This window comes from Tachyglossus aculeatus, chromosome 1, assembly GCF_015852505.1.
Source record: "Tachyglossus aculeatus isolate mTacAcu1 chromosome 1, mTacAcu1.pri, whole genome shotgun sequence".
NCBI lineage: Eukaryota > Metazoa > Chordata > Mammalia > Monotremata > Tachyglossidae > Tachyglossus > Tachyglossus aculeatus.
Window position 1 is genome coordinate 168,490,429 of NC_052066.1, and position 27,699 is coordinate 168,518,127.

Here is a 27,699-nt window from a genome sequence, read left to right on the forward strand (position 1 = left end):
GCAGTACAGGAATCAGGGGACCTGGGTTCTAATCCCAGCTCCACCAATTGCCTGCTGTGTGACCCTGGACAAGTCACTGCAGTTCTCCGTGCCTCTGCAAAATGGGGATAATATCTTTGTTCTTCCTACTACTTAATCTGTGAGTCTTGTGTGGGACAGGGATTGTGTTCAATTTGATTATCCAGTGTTTGGCACATAGGAAGTGCTTAAATACCACATTTATTGTCATTCTTCAGATCTCTCAGACACATTGCTTGGATCTGTATCCTTTCAGCACCCCACTGTTAGCCCCACAGAACTTGTGGAGATACCCAGAATGTATTTATAGTAAAGTCCATTTCCCCCCAAACTAAAACTTCCTTGTGGGCAAGGAACACATCTTCTAACTCTGTGGTACTATACTCTCCTAAGGGCTTAGTACACTGTACACAGTGTTCTGCACACCGTAAGTGCTAAATCACTTCCACTGATTGACTGTTACCTAGACAAAGGGTTACAATGCACTTGACCAGGAAAAATCAAGAATAAAGCTCAAATATTGGATAAAAATCCTATGAAGGTGGTGAGAAGGGCATGCTTTTCTCTGGAGCTCCTTTCCTAAGAAGCTAGTCAATCGATCATTATCAGCATGGCTCAGTGGAAAGAGCACAGGCTTGGTAGTCATAGGTCATGGGTTCCAATCCTGGCTCCACCACTTGTCAGCTATGTGACTTTGGGCAAGTCACTTCACTTCTCTGGGCCTCAGTTACTTCAACTGTAAAATGGGGATTAAGACTGTAAGCCCAATGTGGGACAACCTGATGACCTTGTATCTCCCCCAGAGCTTAGAACAGTGCTTGGCACATAGTAAACACTTAACAAATGCCATCATTATTAGGATTTATTGATTGCTAACTCTGTGCAGAGCATTATACTAAGCACTTGGGAGAGTACACTAACCTGCCACAACGCTTACTCTCAAGCAGTTTATACTTCAGCAAAGGAGTTTGCAGTCTGTAATCTCCCTCTAGACTATAAACTTGTGGTGGCCAGGGAACAGGTCTACCAATTCTTCTATATTGTACTCTCCCAAGTGCTTAGTACGGTGCTCTGTGTACAGTAAGTACTCAATAAATACTGTTGATTGATTAGAATTACACAGCCCAGGGAAAAATCAGAATCTATTTTGCAGCAGGCCACTGCCTATCTGACCCCAACCTTTTAATTTCCAAAAGGAAATTTTCTGTAGAGATGAAGCAAGCAGGTGCGCAATTCTGCCATTAGAACCAGCAGGAACAGAAGCGAGTGTTCAGTACATATGCCCACAGCCACCATTTCTCCCTCCATCCACTCTCCCTTCCCAAGTGGGCCTCTTCCAGATCGTTACTATCTGTTCCCTGTTAGTGATCTAAAATCTTCAGGAGCAATTCAGTTTTCATTTGAGGGGGAAAAAAAGGCCTAAGGATATTCCATCCCTTCCCTTCCCCAAACACCAACCTCTAGACTAGACCCCAGCTATCTCCCCACCCTGTAATTGTGCTCTTTCCAGGTCATATTATGGGGCCCCCAAATCTAAAGAGGGGACCTATTCTTCCTCTCGGAATTATTTAAAATGTCTCAGATTATGCTTCCAAGTCTCATGACTGCAATGATGTCCAGGTGGCAGTTAGTGAGGTCCAGTCAACCAGTTTTTACTGGGCCCGAATCAAGAATAGTTCATGGTAGGCTCCTTGTGGGCTGGGAATGTGTCTACCAACTCTGTTATGTTATACACTCCCAAATGCTTAGTTTAGTGCTCTGCTCACAGTGTGTGCATTGATTGATTCTTTGGTACTGCTGACATTTTCCAAACACTCAGAACATAGATCAGATTAATTCACAGGAAAAACCCAAGACAGATCCAAATACTTGACAAATTCATTTCCCTTGATACACCCAACCTGAGTGTCTCACAAATCAGTAAGGCTATCCAACTCTATGGCAGAGTTCCCTCTCCTGATTATAAAAGGCCTCACTCTGCTTGCTAGCTGGTTCTCATTTTCAGGTGATTCTGGTAAATGTAGTTCCCAGGCAGATAGTGCTATAAGAATAAATACCTTACATCTCCTTTAGTCCCTTGACCTTAGTTCAGGAATGACCCATCCGGAATGAAAGCATGGACAATCAATCAATCAATGGTATTTACTGAATGCTTACTTCATGCAGAATGTTGTAATAAACGTTTGGGAGAGTACAATACAACAGAATTAGCATATACATTCCCCGCCTATAACAAACTTACAATCTAGACAGGGTGGAACAGTCTCAGTCAACTCTATCTATGCCAATGTCACATAGAAAAAAAGCCATTCCAGACCAAGAAATATCCACAAAACATGCTGAATTACACTCCCCAAGATTTTTTTTTCTTTCTGCAAACAGCATTGGTGTCTCACTGAGACCTGGCATTCCCATAGGGAAAATAAGAATTACAGAAAAACACCAGCTCAGTGATATCTTGATCCGGGATTAAAATTCAATGCCACCTAAAGAAATCTTTGGCCCTAAATGAGATTCTAAGATTGTTATGGACAAGGTCATCATCACCCCACCTTACCTCATTCCCCTCCCCACAGCACCTGTATATATGTATATATATGTTTGTACATATTTATTACTCTGTTTATTTTACTTGCACATATTTATTCTATTTATTTTATTTTGTTAATATGTTTTGTTGTCTGTCTCCCCCTTCCAGACTGTGAGCCCGCTGTTGGGTAGGGACCGTCTCTATATGTTGCCAACTTGTACTTTCTAAGTGCTTAGTACAGTGCTCTGCATACAGAAAGTGCTCAATAAATACAATTGAATGAATGAATGAAAATGAATGAAAAGTAGAATTTGAAGATAAAATTGACTATTGTGGAGCCATCCTCACCATAGCATCTGTCATAGCAGTGTTTCTAATTCATAAAAAAGAAAGCTATTTACAGACTGGATGGTGAGAGTAGTACCAAGGTTAATATTGCTGAATTGCCCCAGAGCTACGAGAGACAATGCCATTCAATGTAGGCTAGAATAAGTTAAATTTAATCCTGTCTTCACCGGGAGTCAATATAAATGTCTCAGGTCAATAAATCCTGCTATACTCCTGCCAAAATTGAATTCACTAACAGATGGGGCAAAAGTGACAATAGAGATTTTCAGAATCAATGTCCATCTAAGAGATTTGCAGAAATTAATTAGAGGAGAACTGACCTATTAAATCATCTAGTCCATCTTCTCCTCTGCCATGAGTAGGATGGTTCTCATCAATACATTTGTGGGCATTTTGTCCACCTGAGTTAAGGTGTCTCGAGAGGTATGGCCAACATTTCTTTCCTTGGGTGATGAATCCACAGACCTGTGCCTTTCTATTCAGTCTTACTTCTCTCTTCATTCAATTTTATATTCTTCCAGGTAGTTGGAGCCTCCACTTTGTTTGCATCTTCTCTGCCCCTTGGCAACTACAACCTTTGCCTTAAACAAATGAAATTTAACCGAGTGCAATAAATCTTAAAAAGCAAGGTTAGGAAGGTGTTTAAACTCTGAAGGACAGGGCAGTGTCTCAGTCACTGGGTCATAAGAACACAGGCAATTATCTGAAGGTCAATAAAGGAGGAGGAAATGATCCCTTCTAGTCATATCGGCCAAGAACTGCACTGAATAGGACTGGAATTTGTCTTGTAACCCCAAGACTTGGCCATTGCTATTAAGTAAAGTAAACAATGTTAGCTCCTCAAGGGCAGGGATCACATATCTTCTGTTATATGCTCCCAAGCACCCGGCACAGTGCTACATCCATGGAATGTCCTCAAAACTGATGATATCCATATGGAATCTGTAGAAAAGCAGTGTGGTCTAGTGGAAAGAGCATGGGTCTGGGAGTTGGATGACCTGGGTTCTAATCATACTTTGCCACTTACCTGTTGTATGACCTTGGGGAAACCTCTGTGCCTCAATTCTGTCATCTGCTAAATGGGGATTCAATACCTACTTTCCTTCCTTTAGATTGTAAGCCCCATGTGACATCTGTTTATCTCTTATCTACCTCAGTACTTACTACAACCCATGAACAAATTAAGGATATAACAAATACTATAGTCATTACACACATACACACTGGGAGTTACTATACAGTGAGTACTCTATTGTCAGTTTCTAAATCCCTCACTGGCACTAAATAAAGTACAAAAGGAAGTCCATTAACAATATCAGGTCAACAGGGAACTCTTTAGAATATTAATTCTGCTATATTTCCCCATTATTGTTTTGTTCAGAATATAAACTGTTGGCAGGCACAGAAAATGTCAGTATTAGTAGATGTGTATAGCATGCATAGGACGAGGTCCAGTGTGTGAGAGCTCAGTAAAATTCTATTTGGTTTTGATTACCAGCTCATGGAAACATCAGCTGAGTAGGCAAAGTTCCAGGGAGACACAAAGCAATGGTTATAGGCCCCAAATGGCAACAAGAATACCATTCAAATATTTTTTTAAATTCCTTAAGCCTGACAGTTTTCCATTTAGTTCCCAAATTTAGCACTGTCACTGTACAAATTTATCACCAACCACAGCTCCTAAGATCATCCCTTCCTTCATGCTCCCCATACCCCCAGAATAAGAAACTAGAGCACAGTACTGGCTTAAAGCAAATCCACTTAGTGTGCCCCACAAGCACATCATAAATCCCAAGGGAACATGAAACAAAGGCAAAGAAAGGAGGGTGAGGCTCAGGGAAATTTCTAGCATCTTTGGAGTAGAGGATAAACCAGGGCTGCCAGTGCTGGGAAGAATCTCAATTTAAATCCATTCTACTAAAACACCCTCTTTCATTGCTTAAGTTGATTGAACCCCCATTGGAAAGTTAGGGAATATTCTTCCTATAAAAGCCATCTACCCAGATACAATAGTCAAGTCACTAAATTACTCTGTGCCCCAATTACCTCCACTGTACAATTGGGACTAAATCATCCTTCTTCTGAGTCTGACTGTAAGCACTATGTGGGACAGGGACTGTATCCAACCTGATTATCTCGTATCTACCACAGTGCTTGACAAATAGTAAGTCCTTACTAAATATCATTTTAAAAAATGAGATCCACAACTTGGCACAAGTAGATTTGGTGTAGGTAAGAAATGGTTTTGTGTACACCTGTGGCATTGGAAAAGGCCTAAGTATGACAAACCAATTCTTACATTACATTCTTCAAAAACACAGCTACCACATGATAGAACCGATTATTCTGTAGACTTCCCCATTTAGATATGAAATCTACCAACCTTATTGTAGACAAATCATCAATGGTGGATTTCCCAATAATGCTAACAGGCCCTAGTCTATGGGAGAGAATGGGGTGAGGAAAGGGGTAACAATTTTTGAGGGGAAGAAAAAAGAAATCAAAATGTTTACTCAATAATACAGGTTAACAGGTTGAGAAGCAGTGCAACCTAGTGAAAGAAATAAAGGAATGGGAGTCTGACCCCAGCTATGCCACTGGCCTGTGTGACCTTGAAGCAGAGAAGCAGCGTGGCTTAGTAGAAAGAGCACGGGCTTGGGAGCCAGAGGTGGTGGGTTCTAATCCAGGTTCCGCCACTTGTCAGCTGTATGACTTTGGGCAAATCACTTCACCTCTCTGTGCCTCAGTTTCCTCATTTGTAAAATGGGGATTAAGAAAGTGAGCCCCATGTGGGACAACCTGATAACCTTGTATCTACCCATTGCTTAGAACAGCCCTTGACACATAGTAAGTGCTTAACAAATACCATCATCATCGTTACCTTGGGCAAGTCATTTAATTTATCTAAGCCTCAGTTTACTCATTTGTAAAATGGGGATTAAAAACCTGTTATCCTTTCGACTATGAGGCCTGTATGAGTCAGGGATTGACTCTGATACGATTATATTGTATCTATCCCAGCACTTAGTACAGCACTTCAATCAATTTCATTTATTGAGTGCTCACCATGTGCAGGACACTGAATTAAGGGCTAGGGAGAGTACAGTGTAACAGACTTGGTAGACATGTTCCCTGCCCATAACAAGCTTCCAGTCTGGTAAGCACTTCAATAATGATAGAAGCGGTGTGGCCTGTCAGAGGACCTGGCTTCAATTTCTGGCTGGGAGAGTCATTTAACTCCTCTCTGCCTCATCTGTAAAATAGGGATAAAGACTGTGAGCCCCATGTGGGTCATGGACTGTGTCCAATCTGTTATCTTTTATCTAACCCAGCATCAGTGCAGTGCCTGGCACAAAGAAAGCAATTAATAAGAACAATTTAAAAATATAATTATCATTATTTATTACTGGAGAAGCAGCATGGCTCAGTGGAAAGAGCACAGGCTTTGGAGTCAGAGGTCATGGGTTCAAATCCTGGCTCCACCAAATGTCAGCTGTGTTACTTTGGGAAGTCACTTAACTTCTCTGTGCCTCAGTTACCTCATCTGTAAAATGGGGATTAAAATCATGAGCCCCCCCACCGCGTGGGACAATCTGATCACCTTGTAACCTCCCCAGAACTTAGAACAGTGTTTTGCACATAATAAGCACTTAACAAATACCATTATTATTATTATTATTACTATTGGAAATTCATATGCGATCACATTCATTCATTCACTCAATCGTATTTATTGAGCGCTTACTGTGTGCAGAGCACTGTACTAAGTGCTTGGGAAGTACAAGTTGGCAACATGTAGATACGGTCCCTACCCAACAGTGGGCTCACACTCTAGAAGGGGGAGACAGACAACAAAACAAAACATATTAACAACGGAGTCCTTACTCAAATAATCTCTCATTTCTCCATCTTCCAATCCATCAACTGCCACTTCATCTTTGCAGAATGACCCAAATACTTCAATTCCCACAATTCTCACAGCATATACATGTATATATTCTCACAGTCTTTATCCCCATTTTACAGATGAGGCAGAGAGGATGTGTGTGTGTGTGTATATATATATATATATATAGAGAGAGAGAGAGAGAGAGAGAGAGAGAGAAATATATTATATACACTATACCTCCTTGGCTGGACTGTAATCTCCTTGAGAGCTGGGATTGTGTCTTAACTTTTGGTACTGTACAGTGCTCTGCACTACCATCATCATTATTATTATATTATATTCATTATGTTATGTTATATTATAATATATAAATATTTTCTTTTTCCCTAAAATTTGCACCTTACAGACTACATGGGCACATATCAATATGGTAACAATGAAGAGGTATTCCTTCTAGGATAGTGGCGGCCAGGATGTGAGCTCACCTCAAAAGCACCATAGTCCAGCACGATAAGGCCGGACCCTTTTTTAAAATTTAAATAACAAGTGTCAGAGGAAAAAGATTCAGTGGAGCTAAATTTAAAAAACAAGCTCAAGTCGAAACCAAGAGGAAAAAATGTGTTGTCAATGACAATCAATCTCCTAGGACATCAATTCTTGTGCTGAAAGGAAAGTGAGGTATTGTGCTGGGTAAATATTAAAGTGGGATCATAGTGTAATAGACAGTAACCATGTTACAGTTGAAAAGCAAAGGGGCAGTATGAAGTTTCATGCCTGTGAGCCACTAAGTTTAAATCCACCCCTAATGGTAGATCTTATTCTGTTATTCCCCTTTCTTGTGGAGGAGGGTGAAAAGGGGGAATCATGGTTCTTCATAGTTATCACCTCACTAATCTTCTAAACACTCAGCTAAGAGAGGGAAAGGTGTTTGCGCTTGAATCTTACAGGGGAGATAGTTCTAATATTGAAGGCTAGGTCATGTGGGCAAGATTACACAGAATTCAAGTCGAAACTTGGGGTTAGACCATCAACAGAGAAGCAGTGTGGCACAGTTGATAGATCACTGACCCGAAGTCACCAGGTCATGGGTTCTAATCCTGATCCACCACTTGTCTGCTGTGTGACCCTGGACAAGTCACTTCATTTCTCTGTGCCTCAGTTACCTCAACTAAAAAATGGGGGTTGGAACTGTGAGTCCACGTGGGACCGGTGCTGCATCCAGCTTGATTCGCTTGTATCCACCCCAGCGCTTAGTACAGTGCCTGGCACATAGTAAGCACTTAACAAATACCATAATTATTATTATTATTTAGTTCCATGATCTCTTCCCTCTCATTCCAATCTCTTCCAGCTATTTGGGGCCACCCAAATCTATGCTTGGAGTTCTACAAAAAAGAGAATTTCCCCAGTGGGTCTCAGCCTGAAACAATTAACTCCAAGTGCCCTTCTCATGTGGCTCTTCTAAACTTCCAAGATCCAGTCAGTCATTTGCATTTATTGACCATCCACTGTGGACTGAGCACTGTATTAAGCACTTGAGGGGGTAGAACACAATAGTTGGTAGATGAGGATCCGATTCTGGAAATGCTGGGGAAGAACTACCAATCTCATTCTCACCTTCAGCTTTCAAAGCACCTTGGTTCTAAATCTCGCCTCTTGAGGAAGAGAAGTTTAGAGTCAGTGAGACTACCATCCAGTGATATCTAGCTGCCCAGAGCTAGCTGTACTGGTAAAATACGTTAGTGTCTGGACTCACCCAGCTAACAGTCTTTTTTTCCCAAAAGAAAACTGCCTCATGACACCAATTTCTCCCTTTGGCTGAGAAGGCTCCCCACCCCATGAAAAATCTGTGCCTACTAAATCGGCATATAATGGAAGCCACAAATATATGATCACAATGTCCTTTTTAGTGTGATAGACTCCAAAGTGGCCGAAAAACTGTCCACTCTGACAGGAACTGCCCTCCTACAGGCCCCAGGCTCTGCCGCAGCATCTCAATGAAGTCCAGGCCTGCTGTCTGGAATGGTTTCCCTGGCAACAGTGTTCTGGCTGAGAGGGATATTGATTACCCTGAGGAATGAGTTTCCACTTGGAGGGAGGCTGGACAGATGCAGAAGTTAGGAAGCCGAGGGGAAAGAGGGATCAAGTGGGGTTACGGTGGGGCCTGCTGAAAATTTGGGAGCAATTGATGATTCAGTTTCTTCCTGAGGTGGATGGTGAGACGTGGAGCCTGGTGAGATTCTCCAAAACCAGGATTTGGAAGGGCGGGGTGGGGGAGATTTCTTTCCTGTCCCTTCCTTCAGTGCTTGCCTCTTTAGGGTAGGAGCAATGGGAGAACCCACCCGCAAGTGTGAAGGGAGGAGAGAAGCAGCATGGCCTAGTGGAAAGAGCACAGGCCTGGGAGTTGGAGGACTTGCGTTCTAATCCTGGTTCTGCCACTTGTCCGTTGTGTCACTTTGGGCAAGTCATTTAACTTCTCTATACCGCAGAACCAGATAGATACCTCATCTATCAAATGGAGATTAAGACTGTGAGCACCATGTGGGACATGGACCGTCTAACCTGATTACCTTACCTACCCCAACACTTAGCACATTTCTGGACAAATAGTATAAGCACTTAAATGCCATAAAAACAAAAAACAGATACCATTAAAAAACAAAAGAAGAGAGACAAGGGAAAGTGATGTACATCCTCTTTCTCTGCATGGTAGCATTGTCCTTTTGCAAAGTAAACTTTTGCTGCCATACCAAATTGCCTTTAAATCAGAGCCTTCCTCTATTCAACTTTGCACATCATTTTCGCTAAGCAAACTGCTTCCAAGGATCTTTTGAATTCTGGTGTACCTTCTCAAAAGCATTAGGCAAGGTGATCTAGGGTATCACTCATTTTTTCACTCTCAGCCCAGCTCTTTAATGCCAAACCTGATATTCTTTCAATCAGAAAACAAGAGAAAAACTGAGCAACCAGAAAACTTTCTTTCTCAGGAAAATAAGAACAACTGCACCCCATGAATGTCAATGGCTGAAGTACTGTACAGTAACTACAGCATGGCGTAGGTGGATATGATATTTAGTACCTAAACATTCTCACTCTCATAAGTGTAACTCCAAAATGAAATGGGGAAGAAATCCCCTCTCATTTTTGTTAGTAACTGGGGGTCTAGGAACCCAAAGACTGCTGTTTTGTCTTTAGCAAATCCACAAAGGAAAAGAAGACCTCTACCAACTGCACAAAAATACACACCTGATATAAGCTTTTGTAATTCCACCCCATAATGCAATAATATAATAGTAGTAGTAGTAGTAGTAGTAGTAGTAGTAGTAGTAGTAGTAGTAGTAGCTATTGAGCACCCACTTGGTGTGATACAAAATAAAGAAGTGACATGGTCTTTGTCCACAAGGATGTTATGCTCTGAGGGATACAAATATAATAATATTTACAACTAGTGAACTAATAATGGGATTTTTCTCTAGTCTCTATGGCCACCAGCTCTGCGCTCTCTCTCTCTCTCTCTCTCTCTCTCTCTCTCTCTCTCTGCCTCCCACCTTTCACATTTTATTCTCAAAGTGTGAAGTTTTAGATTCTCTATTCATAATCCCATTAGTTGTCTCTGACACACACTTTACTTGTTAAATTATTACTTTACAAGAGAGGCTTGCAGTCAAATAGGGAAAAGCAAACAGTTCTTGAGAACACAAGTGGAAAGATGTAGTCATAGAAAGACCCCATCATCCAAGGGTTGACAAGGTAACTTTCCCACACCCAATCAATCAGTGGTTGGAGAAGCAGCATTGCCTAATGGATAGAGCACAAACCTGGGAGTCAGAAGGACCTGGGTTATAAAACCAGCTCTGGCACTTCTGTTCCCGTCTGGACTACTGCATCAGCCTTCTCTCTGATCTCCCATCCTCATGTCTCTCTCCACTTCAATCCATACTTCATGCTGCTGCCCGGATTATCTTTGTCCAGAAACGCTCTGGGCATATCACTCCCCTCCTCAAAAATCTCCAGTGGCTACCAATCAATCTGCGCATCAGGCAGAAACTCCTCACCCTGGGCTTCAAGGTTGTCCATCACCTCGCCCCCTCCTACCTCACCTCCCTTCTCTCCTTCTACAGCCCAGTCCGCACCCTCCGCTCCTCCACCACTGATCTCCTCACCGTACCTCGCTCTCGCCTGTCCCGCCATCAACCCCTGGCCCACGTCATCCCCCGGGCCTGGAATGCCCTCCCTCTGCCCATCTGCCAAGCTAGCTCTCTTCCTCCCTTCAAGGCCCTGCTGAGAGCTCATCTCCTCCAGGAGGCCTTCCCAGACTGAGCCCCTTCCTTCCTCTCCCCCTCGTCCCCCTCTCCATCCCCCCATCTTATCTCCTTCCCTTCCCCACAGCACCTGTATATATGTATATATGTTTGTACATATTTTTTACTCTATTTATTTATTTATTTATTTTATTTGTACATATCTATTCTATTTATTTTATTTTGTTAGTATGTTTGGTTTTGTTCTCTGTCTCCCCCTTTTAGACTGTGAGCCCACTGTTGGGTAGGGACTGTCTCTAGATATTGCCAATTTGTACTTCCCAAGCGCTTAGTACAGTGCTCTGCACATAGTAAGCGCTCAATAAATACGATTGATGATGATGGTGCTCTGTGGGGCTGTGGGCACCTCACTTCACTTCTCTATGCCTCAGTTACTTCATCTGTAAAATAGGGCTTGCAATTGAGAGCCCCATGTGGGACTGGGACTGTGTCCAACCTGGTTGGCTTGTATCACAAACACTTAACAAATACCACAGTTATTATTACTGTTACCTATCGAGTGCTTACTTTGTACTTCAAAGCTTGGAAGATAACAGTACAGTTGGTAGACATGATCCCTGTCTTCACGGAGCTTGCAGTCTAATGGGAGGGGTGGGATGGATATTAAAATAAAAAATTTATTATGTGATTAACGTGGACTATATGCAGACATGGAAGAATATGGAGGTTAATTAATGAAGACAGCAGACAGAAACAGGAATTCTTGCAGTTGGACTCTCCTCACCATCCAGAGTTCCAGGTCCAAGAGGACTCACCTAATAGACAAGGCTATCCCCTCCACCTGCCAAACCATCAGAACCAAGCCAAGCTTCCCAGCCGCTGGAATCTTCACTGACGATTGTTAGCTCAGAGCTCTGAGTTACCCAAGGACTGATTCCTTCAACTACAGTTTCGGGTACATGTGAGTATTTTGAATTGTTTAATTTTAACTGTCACTGATTATTGCCTGCATTACATTCTCACTGTTATTTAGGTCCACCCTCTCCCACCTAGTTTGTGATCACCTCATGGGAACTGTCGGTTGATTACCTTATATTTACCCTGGTGTTTAGTACAGCTCTTGACAATAAAGTATACTGTTGTCTCAATTCTCTCAGTCATTTGTGGGTATAGTCCCCTGCCCAGTCTCTGAGTTTCAGTATATTTTAGACCAATAACAAATGATACAGTCAGTTGCTTTGTTTTTGAAGAAAGATCTTAATACCACTGTAACTGTTAAACTAATACAGATTATTTGAAGGAAAGAGAAGCAGCTAACACAGTCCATCAATAGCGGACTAGTCCACTAGTCCATCAATAATCCATCAATTAGCAACCTAGTTACTAATGTATGAAGAACACTGGACTATGTGCTTAGGACAGTGCAGAGTGGGCTGTCATGATCCCAATTCCTTTTAGGCAAGGATTATGTCTGCCAACTCATATGATATTATACATGATTAGTTGATATTACACTGGAATTATTCTTTAGGGTAACTCCATCCATAGCCCAGCGGGGAAGGATGCTCAGCCCAACTTCCTTATTTGCTGGTTTTTGAAGGTATTTTATGTTTTTTGATAAGCACTTACTATGTGCCAGGCACTGTACTAAGCACTGGGGTAGATACAAGCCTATCAGATTGGACACAGTCATGTCCCACATGGAGCTCATGGTCTTAATCTCCATTTTACAGATGAGGTAGCTGAGGCCCAGATAAGTGAAGTGACTTGCCCAAAGTCACACAGCAGACAAGTAGCAGAGCCAAGATTAGAACCCAGGTCTTTCTGGATTCTAATGCTGCTTCTAAAGCTCCTTCTCCTGTTGAGAAGAGTTGATAAGTGGATAGAGCATGCATCTGGGAGTCAGAAGCACCTGATTTCAAATTCCACCTCCACTACTTGTCTACTATGTGACCTTAAGAAAGTCACTTCATTCTTCTGGGCCTGTTACCTCATCTGTAAAATGAAGATTAAGCCTGTGAGCCCCATGTGGGACAGGGACTGTGTCTAAACCCATTACCTCATTCCTACCCCAGTGTTTAGTACAGTGCCTGGCATATAGTAAGCACTTAACAAATACCACAATTATGTTTATCATTATTGTTATTATTATTATTATTACTGCTTGAACTCACAAAGTCAAAGACTTTCTGTGGATCAAAATCCAAAAATGAAGATTCTTCATCTGACACCCCTCTAGATCCACAACTACATTAGAGAAGCTGTGTGGCTCAGTGGAAAGAGCATGGGCTTGGAAGTTAGAGGTCATGGGTTTTAATCCTAGCTCCACCACTGCTGTGTGATGTGACTTTGGGCAAATCACTTAACTTCTCTGCACCTCAGTTACCTAACTGTAAAATGGGGATTAAGGCTGCGAGCACCACGTGGGACAATCTGCTCACCTTGTATCCCCCCTACCACTTAGAACAGTGCTTCATACATAGTAAGTGCTTAACAAATACCATCATCACCATCACCATCATAAGAACCAGTTCAAATTTCCAAAGATGTGAAGAATTCCCCATCACAGCCTCTGACACATTACTCCTAGATTCCTATACTCAATCTAAGACGGATGAGAGGTGTGCAAATTTGACATTCTCTATCTTAAAATACATGTTTTATTTATTCTCTGTGCCTCAGTCACCTCATCTGTAAAATGAGGATGAAGACTGTGAGCCGCATGTGGGACAACCTGATTACCTTGTATCTCCCCCAGTGCTTAGAACAGTGCTTGGCACATTGTAAGTGCTTAGCAAATGCCATCATTATTATGATTATATTTTAAAATGTAGGTATATACACACCACACAGCTGAATACGCATGTACTTCAGATTAAAAAGATAGCACTACTAAGATTTTATAAATAAAATAAAGATCTACGATAAGACCAACATTTAGCTGGCAATCCCTTCTGCATCCTGTGTGTTTAAAGATTTATTTCTGCTGCACTATCACATTTGTTCCCCAGGATGCCTGGCACTGGTTTAGTTGTTTCCTTGTGGTGTAACAATCATCCCAAAGTTCTGGCTCCAAGAAAATTTACCCTATTACTTCTTGTTTCAAGTCAAACTGACTTGTCTCCTTCATCTTTCTTCCAATCATTCCCTGCCAGGCTGTAATATTTGAGGTTTGTTTCAGCTGTCTTTAGAGTATTTCTTCTTGCCCATCCTTTCTCTAGTTACCCCATTTCAGTTCACCAAAGAGCAGCTGATCGGGAATCCTGCTGCTATTCATTCTCTTCCCATGTCCCACCCAGCAATGGTAGGGGGTGAAGACCAATTCATTCCAGAACATCGTTGTTGGCGCTCCCATCTTGTCAATTGATCTGAAGTGTGGCACCTATGTGGCATTTATGAGCAGTGCTTGGCACATAGTAAGGGCTTAACAAATACCATTATTATTATTTGTGGAACTGCTTCAGAAGTCTTATTTGGCATCTGGGGTAGGCAAAGTTCTCACAAGTATAAAGATAATGATGAAAATAATAATTAATAAATAATAGTGGTATTTCTTATGAGCTTATTATGTACAAAGCACTGCACTAAGTGCTGGAATAGATTATAAGAGAACTCAGGTCAAACACAGTCCCTGTTCTACACAGGGCAAGGAGAATAGGTATCTAAACCCCATTTTATATATGAGGTAACTAGGCCACAGAGAAGTTAAGTGATTTGCCCAAGGTCATATGTAGCAAGCAAGTGGCAGAGCAAGGATTAGAACCCAAGTCCCCGGGTCCCAGCTCCATGCTCTTTCCTCTAGACAACACTCATTCTCTGTGTGACCTTTGGTATTACTTTTTTTAATGGTACTTATTGAGCATTTACTATGTGTCAGGCATCATACTAAGAGCTGGGGTAGATTTAAGCTAATCAAGTTGGTGACAGTCCAGGTCCCACATGGGACTCACAATTTTAATCCCCATTTTACAAATGAGGAAACTGAGGCATAGAGAAATTAATTGACTACCCAGGGTCACAGAGCAGATGAGTGTGGGGGCTGGGATTAGAACTCAGGGTCTCCTGACTCCCAGTTTTGTGGTCTATCCAGTAGACCATGCTGCTTCTCAGTTGTCCCAAGCAGTGGTCCCAAACACCTTCAACTTGCTTTGAATCTTCAACTTGCTCTGTAGCTTCACTCCATTCTGCCACCATACCCTGATCGAATTTGAGACTGTGAGCCCCCTGTGGGACAGGGACTGTGTCCAATCTGATTTGCCTGTATCCACCCCAATGCTTAGTACAGTGATACATAGTAAGTGCTAAACAAATACCACAATTCTTATCATCAAAATGACCAATTCTGTTATACTGTGTTCTCTCAAGCATCTAGTATAATGTTCTGCACGCAGATGCTTGATGCTCTGCACTCAATCAATACCAATGATCCCCACTTGGCCTGAACAGTTTCCGTTACAACACTCCCGAAGGGCACTGACCCAGGGCATAAACATTCTAGCCAGCAATTCTCTGTGATCCATGCTTTTGGTTTGAACTCTGTCAAGGGGACACAGAGGGACAGGACAAATAAAAAAATTCTTTTCAGCTAGTCATAACACTTCAAACAGCCGGATCCAGCTTCTCTCCCAGGGATGCACACCTGAAGAAGAGAGCTGGCCTTGAAAACCTTTGTCAAACCTTACCCACCGGGATTTGCTGAGCTACCCACTCTTGAAGTCAGAGTGTGTGTGTTTTCCTCTATTTTGAAGTTTCAGGAGCTCATAGACTTATGAGCTGGGGAACCAAATTAGTCAAATTCAATTAAGCCAAATTAAAAGCTGAATACCTTCTACTTTCCAGGAAGTTTCAGATGAGCAGAAGTCTAAAATTAGATATTCATTCCTTTACATCTGTGGCTCTTCTAGAGTCCACAGACATTTAGCAATGAAGGAAACCCACCCTGTAGGGCAACTGAGATTGCGAGGTTTACAAATTTCTCTCTGAACTACAGAGACTTTTTTTTTAATGGTATTGGTTAAGAGCTTACTATGTGAAGGCAATGTACTAAGTGCTGGGGTAGAGATGAGCTAATCAGGTTGTACACAGTCCCTGTCCCACATAGGGCTCACAATCTTAATTCCCATTTGACAGATCAGGTGACTGAGCCACGGAGAAGTTAAGAGACTTGTCCAAAGTCACAGCAGACTAGTGGGGGACCCAGGATTAGAACCCAGGTCCTTCCAACTCCTAAGCCCGTGCTCTATCCATTGGGCCATGCTGCTTTTCCACATAAGTTCACTTCACACACGACTTAACAAGTGGGAACTATTGAGTCTAGGGTTCATTGTAGCACTCCGGACGGAGTTGAGTGCCCAGTGCAGTCAGTGGGAACCACAGACATTTGAAACTGGCAGAAGAGAGTGAGAAGAAGCAGAGAGTAAGGAGTTCTGGCCTAATTCTGTCCAGTCTAGGAAGTTTTTTGGCCATTTGTCTCTGCCTAGTTTCCACATCTCGAAATGGGGGGTGGGGGGCAGAGGGGGGAACAGTACCTGCCCTCCATATCAGCAAGAAGCTTCACAGACTAATGTGCTAAAATAAATACAGCACCCAGTCCTCACAAAGGACATTGCTTCATTGATACCTTAGAAACTCTCTCACATAGTTGCTGGAGAATACCCTCAATATATCCTGCCCATCTTCATTCCCATCACCCCTTGTCCTCTTCTCGCCATCCAGGATGATGAACATGGCCCCATGTTTGAAGACGTGTCCCTGAAATATGGTCTCAAAGAATAATATCTTGTCCCAAAAGACTTGGCTACACACTTTATTCATAAAAGTGAAACGAACAGGTCTGAGGTTCCTAAAATCTCCTCTGCTCCTCTCCAGCCCTTCTCGTCCTACCCCTTCTTCAACTCTCCCACCTTTCCCAGCAGTATTTCAAGAAGACCTCCTACCTACTCTTAAAATTCATTCAGTCAGTCAATCATTCAATCGTTTTATTGAGTGCTTACTCTAGGTCAAACTGTAGGCAAGTGGCAGAGTCAGGATTACAACCCAGATCCTCTGACTCCCAGGGTTGTGCTCTCTCCCTCCTTTAGATTGTAAGGTGGGCTGGAAATGTGTCTGTTATATTGTACTCTCCTCAGTGCTTAGTACAGTTCTCTGCACACAATAACCGCTCAATAAATACAATTGACTGACTGACTCTCTTCATTAGGCCACATTACTTCTCTGTGATCCTGACTTCTCCATGCAGACTCAGATACTGCAGTACTGTAAAGTTTAAATTGATGCACCCAGCCTTGTAATTCAGAATCAATCCTGCCACCAGAGGTGACTGACAAATTCTTCACAAGGGAGTGGGAAAAAACCCTGATGCTGGAATGCTGACTGGCCAAGGATAGGGACTTGAGAACCATACAAACAGAAAATGTATTCCAGGTTTGCAGTGGAGTGGGCAGTTAATCGTGGGACAGTGCAGGACTCTTATCTCTCCACCTCCCCAAAGAACCGAGCCCTGAGTCCTTTAACTGAGCCCTGAGTCCTTTACTTTTTGTTCTTCCCATGAACCCTGCAAATAGGTGGGACAGCTTTATCAACGCTATCCGGATGCCTGATCTGAAAGTACTCTCAGTTACCATTAGGGACTACTCACCTTATTAGGGGTGGTAATGACTTGTGTCTCTATTACGAGTTTTAGTTGTGGGTTTCCAAGTCCTTCTTCTTAAGTATAAATAGCCAAGAATCGATCTTACCATTTGTGACTTCCAAAGCTAGCGGGGTGGATTGATCAAAACAGCCCAGCCCAAGCCCTCATTTGAGTGGCTATTCCAAGGGCTCAACGTGCTGGCCTCGGGTCAGACTTCTCTTGGCTACACGCCATACAGCCCCCACAACCCCTGGATTCATCATTTAAGCTTGGAAGGGGGATGGCCAGGTAGCTTGGCCAGAAAACTCCCATTACTCACCAGTGCCAGGGTCTGCTGTTCGAATCAATATTCGGTAGCAGGCGGAATGAGCTAGTCTCATGCGTGTTCTAATTAGACAATAGAGATTATTACAAAACACCTGTGATGTTTGTAATCATTTAAAATAATGAGAATCAATATTAGCTTCCAAAGGCACCATATGGTAACTGCTCATTCCAGGAGCACGGTCTGGGAGAGGCCCTCAAAGCCTCAGAAATGATCATTAACGTTTTTTAATTTGCAGGAAGTTGTGCTCGGCTAATGAATTGGTTGCCAGTCCACCCCGTGCACAGTGACCACCTCTAAATGCTCATTTAATTGGAACATCACTTCGGCGTCGGCCTTGGCTCCCGGGTCCTCCATGAAGGAGGGAATCTTCCCCAGACCCAGCCAAGCTGGAAAAACCCACAATTACATTTCACTCTCTGAGGATCAGAGATCAGAGATCAACAGCCATTTCTGCCCTGAGCTCAGAAAGTTGTCCCGAGGCCCAGTACATGAGATGGGGTAAAATGAAAAGGGAGGAAAAAAAGGATAAATCAATAGGGAACGTAGAATATTTAATTTGGCAGTTCCAACATCTCAGTCCCCTCTGGGAAAACCCCAAGGCTTCCCTCTGTGGGACAGAGAAACAAATTAAGATTGCTTCATGCTTTTCCATATTTAGAACTTTCAACCAACTTCATTTTGCCTTCCTGAAACATTAAAGCAACTAAAAACAGAAAGCAAGCCTCACTAAATACAATAACAAAGGACTCCTCATGTGATCATCTCAGATAGGGATGGGTGAATAATAATAATAATAATAATAATAATAATAATAGTATTTGCGGTACTTGCAAGAGAAGCAGCGTGTCCTAGTGGATAGAGCTCAGGCCTGAGAGTTAGAAGGACCTGGGTTCTAATACCACCTGCACCACTTGTCTGCTAGATGACCTTGGGCAAGTCATTTAACTTCTTTGTGCCTCAGTTTTCTCATCTGCAAAATGGGGATTAAGACCATGAACTCCATGTGGGACAGGGACTGTATCTAACCTGATTAGCTTGTATCTAACTCAGTGCTTCATACAGTGCCTGGCACAAAGTTCTTAACACATATCAAAAAAAGAAAAAAAGAAAAATGGAAGGATATGTAACAGGGTTCACAATGAATAGACACAAATAAGGAATACCACTCTTCCTTTCTACGGTACCTTTTGCCATCAGGAAGCCCAAGACAACTTTCCACCTCCTATACCAGGCACTGTACTAAGCCCTGGGGTAAATGCAAGATAATCAGGTTGGACCCAATCCCACATGGGGCTCACAGTCATAATCTCCATTTTACAGATGAAGTAAATGAGGCCCAGAGAAGTAAGTGTCTTGTCCAAGGTCACATAGCAACAAGTGGTGAAGCAGGGATTAGAACCCAGAGTCTTCTGGCTCCCAGGCCTGTTCTCTATACACTGGGCCACAGGAGTTGCTGCTCCCATGAGCAATGCAACACACTCTCAGGCAAGGAGGCAGCAGATGGTGGGCAATTATTCCCATAGACTAGCCCCCTTTTTCTTCTCCTCCTTCCCTCCCCATCACCCCTGCTACCCCACCTCCTTCCCCTCCCCACAGCACTTGTATATATTTGTACATATTTATTACTGTATTTATTTTACTTGTACATATTTACTACTCTATTTTATTAACGATGTGCATATAGCTTTAATTCTATTTATTCTGACAGTTTTGACACCTGTCTACATGTTTTGTTTTGTTGTCTGTCTCTGCCTTCTAGATTGTGAGCCCGTTGCTGGGTAGGGACCGTCTCTATATGTTGCTGACTTGTACTTCCCAAGCGCTTAGTGCAGTGCTGTGCACACAGTAAGCACTCAATAAATACAATTGAATGAATTAGCACTTCAGCACATATGTGCCTGTCAGAACAGACTATGGGAGTAGGGAAAAACCTCTGAGTTTTGAACTGAGATCTGAAAAGTCAAAAAGCTAAATTCCTCCCATACTATTGTTATAATATATGATAATTTTTACAATTCTGTAGTCTGCATAATAAAATGATAAATAATAATTGTACTTGTTAAGCACTTACCATGCATTAAGCACTGTACTCTGGGGAAGCAGTGTGGCCGAGTGGATAGATCAAGGGCCTGGGAGTTAGAAGGACCTGGGTTCTAATCACAGTTCCACCACTTGTCTGATGTGTGATCTTGGGCAAGTCATTAAACTTCTCTGAACCTCAGTTACCTCATCTGTAAAATGGGGTTTAAGACTGTGAGCCCAATATGGGACACAGACTGTGTCCAACCTGATTAGCTGGTATCTACCCCAGAGCTTAGAAGAGTGCTTGGTACATAGTAAGCACTTAAAATTTACCTTTATTATTATTATTATTATTACTATTATTACTACTATTATTATTAAATACAATGCAATCATGTTGAATTCAGACCTTGTACCACATGGGGCTCACAGTCTTAGTAGGTGAGAGAATGGATATTTAATCCCCATTTTACAAAGGAAAAATCTGAGGCACAGAAGAGTTAAGTGACTAGGTCCTCTGACTCCCCCAGCTCTAGGCTCTTTCCACTAGGATATGCTGCTTTTCTGTCTGCAGGGTTCTCATCGAGGCAGTCTGGCCACACTACTTCATAGTATAGGCATTTTGATCAGTTTCTAGTCCCAGGCAGTTCACTGGAGAAACACTCTTAGCACAAGGAAGGAGAGAAAGAGCCAAACTTGAAATATCCTAGGTGGAATTTACAGCCAGGTTTCCCAAAGGCAGGTAAATTCACTAGGTTCCCAGATCTTTCTTCTCCTTTGCTTTGTGCTTTAAAATATATTGACTGTTGCTTTAAATCATCCCGGTAAAATACAGCCAGCTGCAATCAGGAATTCTCAAGGCCTCAGCATTCGTCACTGGGCTCGTAATTCAAAGCAATTCATAAACTTTTTCAAAATGCTGTGAACATAACTTCAGGGGGTTAATAAAACAGCTTTCCACTCCTCTACCTCCTTCCATTGATAACTTATTCAAATTGTAATTGCCTGTAATGTGCATCCTATATCACATTATTACTTATGCTCCATGCAGTCTCTAAGGCCATCAATTACTCCAGTCTTCAGCCAAGTCCTCAGTCTTGCACCCTTCATGGCTGCCACTGATCTTTTAAGATGAAGACAGTGCCGACAGCCAACCCACATCCAACCGCCTCCTTTCTTCCTCCCTTCTGATCCCTGGAGTCATATAGGGTTCCCACACCCCAGCCTTACAGCACTTGTGAATGTATCCTTATACTTTACTATTTCCCCTCTCTGTGATTTATTTCCATGTCTGCCTTCCTTTGAAGACGCTAAGCTCACTGTGGGCCGGGATTGCGCCTATCAACTCCTTTGTACTGTAATTGTCCCAAGCGTTTAGTACAGCACTCTGCACACAGTACGTAATCGATACATGTCATTGACTGATTGCTGTTTCAGAACTAGAGACTTTTTCATATAACCACCCACAGTTTCACAGACTCTGACTGAGTCTGTAGGCCTTCTTGGTGGGCAGAAGTGTCAGGTCCAGAATGGAGAACAAATGTTTCCTTTGGAAACAAAGGAAGAAGCAGGAGAGGTGGGCTCGAGTTTTTGTCCTGGGATTAGTCCTGCGGCTCGTGCCCGCTCCGCTTCGGAGCCGCTGCCACCGGCGCCGGAGGAGGAGGTGTTGTTTGTTGGGAGCGAACTCGGCCCGGGACCCTACGCAGCCAAGCCATCTCCCACCCCCAGAGCCACCACCGAGGGCTCTCCCTCCCCCATCCCCCTCCCCAACGCCTCCCTAGCTCAGAGCCACGGCCGCAGCAAGTGCAGCCTGGTTCTTCCTCCCCCATCTTCCTCTACCTTCCATCAGGGTTTCTCAACTTCCTGCAACCATTAGTCTCAGAGATGGCTCAAGGGACAAACCAGACCCCAAGGCCCATGCTGTGTAGTACAGGATATGGGTTTTATGGGAATCCTCAGACAAATGGAATGTGCTCCGTCTGCTACAAAGAACATCTTCAGCGGCAGCAGAATAGTGGCAGGATGAGTCCAATGGGAACAGCCAATGGCTCCAATAGCCCTACCTCAGACTCTGCATCTGTTCAAAGAGCAGAAGCTAGTTTAAACAGCTGTGAAGGTGCTGCTAGCAGCACTGCCGATACATCAAGAAGTGTGCCCGTGACTTCCTTGCCTGTTACTCAGCAAATGACAGAAATGAGCATTTCAAGAGAGGACAAAATAACCACACCGAAAACAGATGTGGCCGAGCCAGCCCAGCCCGCACCCTCCGCTCCTCTGCCGCTAATTTCCTCACCGTGCCTCGTTCTCGCCTGTCCCGCCATCGGCCCCCGGCCCACGTCATCCCCCTGGCCTGGAATGCCCTCCCTCGGCACATCCGCCAAGCTAGATCTCTTCCTCCCTTCAAGGCCCTATTGAGAGCTCACCTCCTCCAGGAGGCCTTCCCAGACTGAGCCCCCTCCTTCCTCTCCCCCTCCTCCCCTCTCCATCCCCCAGCCTTATATCCTTCCCTTCCTCACAGCACCTGTATATATGTATATATGTTTGTACGTATTTATTACTCTTATTTATTTATTTATTTTACTTGTACATATCTATTCTATTTATTTTATTTTGTTAATATGTTTTGTTTTGTTCTCTGTCTCCCCCTTCTAGACTGTGAGCCCACTGTTGGGTAGGAACCGTCTCTATATGTTGCCAACTTGTACTTCCCAAGCGCTTAGTACAGTGCTCTGCACACAATAAGCTCTCAATAAATATGATTGATTGATTGATTGATTGAGAACTAAAAGAACACTACGAATGATCAGTGGTACTTATTTAGTGCTTACTGTGGGTAAAGCACTGTTCTAAGTGCTTGGGATAGGACAATGCAATGGGGTTGGTAGATACAACCCCTGCCCTCAAGGGGCTTACAATATAACAACATTTACAAAGGTTTATTGCAAATTTTACCCCTAAACAATCCCTCTCAGCACAGAGCCCCCACACACAGTTATTTAAAACAATTTGGCAATGATTATTCTTGGAACACCAAAGGGCATGTCAGAACATACTGCCTAGCTTACCGTGAAAAGAGGAGTCCCTCAGGGAGACACATACAACCCTCAACCATGCCCCCCACTACTTAAAGGCCAGAGAGATACAAAAATTTTAAAATTAAAATAATGATAGTAATAATAATAATAATGATGGTATTAAGGATGGCCTAGTGGAAAGAGCACAGGCCTGGGAGTCAGAAGACCTGGGTTCTCTTAGGCAAGTCACAACTTCTCTATGTCTCAGTTTCCTCATCAGCAAATTAGGGATTCCATACTTATTCTTCCTCCTTCACAAGACCTCACTACATTCCTGTTAAGGCCCTACACACCAGCTCACTGGGAACAGAATTGGATCTTCTCCTTAACCACCACCACTTAATGCAATTCATTTTTATCTTCTGAGCCCTAAGAGCATCGAACACCACAGTCTGCTTTTCACACAGAAGACTCAATGTTCCGAGACAGGACTTCTTGCTTTCCTTTTTTGCAATCGGCATTGCTGGGGAGTCAGTTATTATTTTATTTTATCTCTGACACTGAGGAAATATTGCTGCCATAAACCCTGCTGCCCTTAGAAAAACTGAACTGCTTGGCAAAAGCTAATAAAGTGAGGTACAAGGAAAGCAATTGGCAGTGAATGTGTAAGCATCAAGGAAGACAGCTGGCATCCAATCATATATACGCATGCCCACATACACATGCCTTCTTTCTGTCATTTCTATATCTACTTCCCCAACCAGAGGTAGAGAAGAAAACCTAGTCCAGAACATGCCCAACTTTTCCCCCATCCCAGCCCCAGATAGACCCCCCACCATGACCCTGAAGTCCCTCTCATTGGTCCAAACCACACTTAGGTCAAAGGAAAAGGAATAAATGTGAGGGCTTGAAGAGTAGAAAGAAGGAGGGATGGATGTACATTTTTATCTCAGCCATGCAATTTTTCACCAGCCTACAGACTAAAAGAAGCAGGCACCAGGTCCTCTGCTTCTCTCCTGGCCAAAGACAATTTGGGAGGGGAGTGGATTTGCCATGAGGAGATGGGTGAGTTCCTTCAACCTAGAGAGTGAGAGAAAAATAAGAGGATAAGAAAGGCTGAGAGGAATTTTTTCTAGAGAGACAATCAGTGGTGTTTATTGGGCAGCTACTGTGCATAGAGCACTGTAATAAGGGTTTGGGAAAGTCCAGTACAACAGAGTTGGTAGACACAATCCCTGCCCACAAGGAGTTTAGAATCTAGAAGTGGGGAGGCAGACATTTAAATACGGGTAGGGGAAGAAACTGATTATAAGGATATGTATCTAAGTGCTGTGGGGCTGAGGTGATTATCAAGGGCTTAGTGGGTACAGGCCCAAGTGCATAGGTAATGGAGAAGAGAGCAGTATTAGGGAAGGGAGATGATAAGCTAATCAGGAAAGGCTCCTTGGAGGAGATACAATATTAGTAAGGCTTTGAAGATGGGGAGAATTGTGGTCTGTCAGATATTACAGGGGAGAGAAGTCTGGGCAGAAGGGAGGACATGAAGAAGTGGGGACAGTGAGAGAGATAAGTAAGTAGATTAGTGGTAGAGGAGTGAAGTATCTGGGCTGGGATGCAGTGGGAAACAAGTGAGATTAGGTAGGAGCGTGAAGCTGATTGAGTATCTTTAAGAGGAGTTTCTGTTTGAATTGGAGATGAATGGGAATCTTTAGTGGAATGGGGACATGTGGTGAGAGATTTCTGAAAAACTGCTACAGGCAGCAAAGTGAAGTATGGACTGTTGGGGAGGGCAAGGGGCAGGGCAGAGACTGGAAGCAGGGAAGTTAGCGAGGAGACAGATGCAGTAGTCAAGGAGGGCTATGACAAGTGCTTAGTCCAGCATGATAGCACTTTGGATGTATTCTAGAGGTTTTGTGAAGGTAGATCCAACAGGATTTGGTGGCAGGCTGAATATGTGGTTTGAATGCGAGATGAGTGGATAACACCAAGGTTATGGGCTTGCGAGACAGGGAGGATGGTGGTGTTGACTACGGTGATGGGAAAATCTAGACGAAGACAGGGTTTGAGGTAGGAGGAGGAGTTGTTTTGTACATGTCCAATTTGGGGCATCAGTGCAGCATCCAACCAATGATGTCGTAAGGACAGGAGGAAATGTGAGGCTGCAGAAGAGAGAAGTAGATTTGGAAGTCATCTGTGTAGCCGTGGGAATGAATGACTTCTCCAAGGGAGTGGGTGTAGATGGTGAACAGAAGGGGACACAGAATTAAGCCTTGATGGACCCCCATAGTAAGGATGGGGGCAGAGGAGGAGCAAGGCAAAGAAACTGAGAAGGAACCACCAGAAAGAGAGGAGAATCAAGAGAATCAGCAAAGCCAAAGTTAGTTTGTGTTTCAAGAAGGGGGCAGTCCACAGTACTGAAGGCAGCAGAAAGATCAAGGAGGATTAGCATGCAGTAAAGTGCACTGGATTTGTCACGAATGAGGTCATGACTAAACACTTTATGCCCTGACAAAGAGGGTGAGCAAGGCAAGAACTTGAACTTGAATAACTGGCCTTTTACACCTAAGTGGTAGTGCTCTTCTTTAAGATGCTTTAAGTTATTGGTAGTTGCCTTGGAAAAGCCAATCAATCAATAGTCTTTATTTACCTCTTATTGATTGCAGATTGTAATCATTTTAGGAGAGTAAAACAGAAAAAGGAGACATGATCTCTGCCCTCAAAGGTGGTACAATCTAGTGTTGGAGAGAAACATTGAAATAATTTACAGACAGAACAAGGAACAGGGATGTGTGCAACAGTTAGGGCTTAAATAATAGGGTATTTAAGCTATGTAAAAAGAATAATTCTGCTGTGCATTAATGAGAAGCAGTGTAGCCTAGTGAAAAGCATACAGGATAAGAAATCAGGAAACCTGGAACCTAATTCTGGCACTGCCACTTGCCTGCTGTGTGACTTTAGGTAAATCACTGAACTTCTTTGTGCCTCACCTTCCTCATCTATAAAATGGGAATGCCTGTTCTCACTCCCCCTTGGATTCTGAGCTCCACATGGGACAGGGACTGGGGCCAATCTGATCGTATTGTATTTGCCCATAGTAAGCACTTGAATGCCACAATTATTATTGAGTGCTACAGAAGGTTGGGAGTACACAGTTGCTCAGGTGGCATGAAAATGCTGAGGAGGCAACTGGGGCATTTAAAGTGGAGAGATTAGAAATTAATCTCCTGTAGAAGATATGATTTCAGAAGGACTATGAAAATGAAGAGGGCTGCAGTTTGGCAGATATGAAGGGGAACGATGCCTGTCCCAATCCCCACCTAGGGATTAAATCTCCTAGTTCTCTCCCCTAACCCCTGTCCTGATTGAACTTAAGAGGATTCCTCCCAACTTCCAGGCTGGACCTGCCCCTCATCTCAGGTCTTGCGGAAAGGCCAGATGGGGAAGGCTGGAATCCCCAAGAAAAGACAACAGGTTCCCTTAGCATGCATTCTGGGGCCTGATGGGAGCAAGATTTTGGCTTGCCAAGTTAGCGGCTGTTTTGTGCAATTTCCTTTGAGTTTGCCATTTCTTAAGCAGAGAGAGTTGGAAGGCTCTGATAATAATGATGGCATTTATTAAGCACTTACTATGTGTCGGGCACTGTACTAAGCTCTGGGGTGGATGCAAGCGAACCGAGTTGGACCCAATCCCTGTCATTCATTCATTCAATCGTATTTATTGAGTCCTTACTGTGTGCAGAGCACTGTACTAAGCGCTTGGGAAGTACAAGTTGGCAACATATAGAGACGGTCCCTACCCAACAGCGGGCTCACAGTCTAGAAGGGGGAGAAAGACAACAAAACAAAACATATTAACAAAATAAAATAAATAGAATAAATATGTACAAATAAAATAAATAGAGTAATAAATATGTACAAACATATATACATACAAGTGCTGTGGGGAGGGAAGGGAGGTAAGGTGGGGTGATGGGGAGGGGGAGGACGGGGAGAGGAAGGTGGGGGCTCACAGTCTCAATCCCCATTTTACAGATGAGGTGATTTAGGCACACAGAAGGGAAGTGACTGGCCCAAGGTCACACAGCAGACAAGAGGCAGAGTCAGAATTAGAAGTCATGACCTTTTGACTCCCAGGCCCATGCTATATCTAATATGCCATGCGATAGAGAGAATTGCAACCAGAGTGCTGCACTTGAACAGTCCCAACCTCCTCCTCCTCCTCTGTAACCCAGTCCTGAATCTCAACTCTGACTTTCCCTAGAAATGAAGTCTGAGATTCCTAATTTGGGGAAGGATCCTTTTCCCTCTAAACTCCCCCGCCTTCCCACATCCCTCCTCCAGCTTCAACATCTCCTCACGGAGTGGTTATTTTAGAAGCGTTTTCCCGTCTCACTGCTCTCTCCTCTTCCCTCACACAGCAGCCTTGAAAACCTGCTGTTTCACATGCTCATTAAGCAAGTTACCGGCACTAATGTTTCTGGTACCACGAAATATTTACATTAGGCTAAAACCATGCCCAAGCACCAGCATTGAGCTAACTCCCCTTCATCCTTTAGGAGTGTTCCACTGTCCACATGACATATGTAGTTTGGGAGCCAACTCTTGTTTGCTGATGGAAAACACTCTCGTGACTGAAAAGGCTGTAAATGAGCCAAGCA

At 43.3% G+C, this 27,699-nt stretch overlaps 2 protein-coding genes across 2 annotated transcripts in view; one reads left to right on the forward strand and one right to left on the reverse strand.

Annotated features, from left to right (window-relative positions):
* The window catches only part of NRXN3 (neurexin 3), a 1,831,517-nt gene that overhangs the window by 1,631,269 nt on the left and 172,549 nt on the right, over positions 1–27,699 (reverse strand).
* The window catches only part of LOC119931407 (AN1-type zinc finger protein 5-like), a 31,138-nt gene continuing 25,341 nt past the window's right edge, over positions 21,903–27,699 (forward strand). The window contains exon 1 of the mRNA XM_038750085.1: positions 21,903–22,296. Within this exon, the coding sequence (XP_038606013.1) occupies positions 21,913–22,296 (384 nt within the window). The 5' untranslated portion in view covers positions 21,903–21,912. The remainder of the gene's footprint in view (positions 22,297–27,699) is intronic.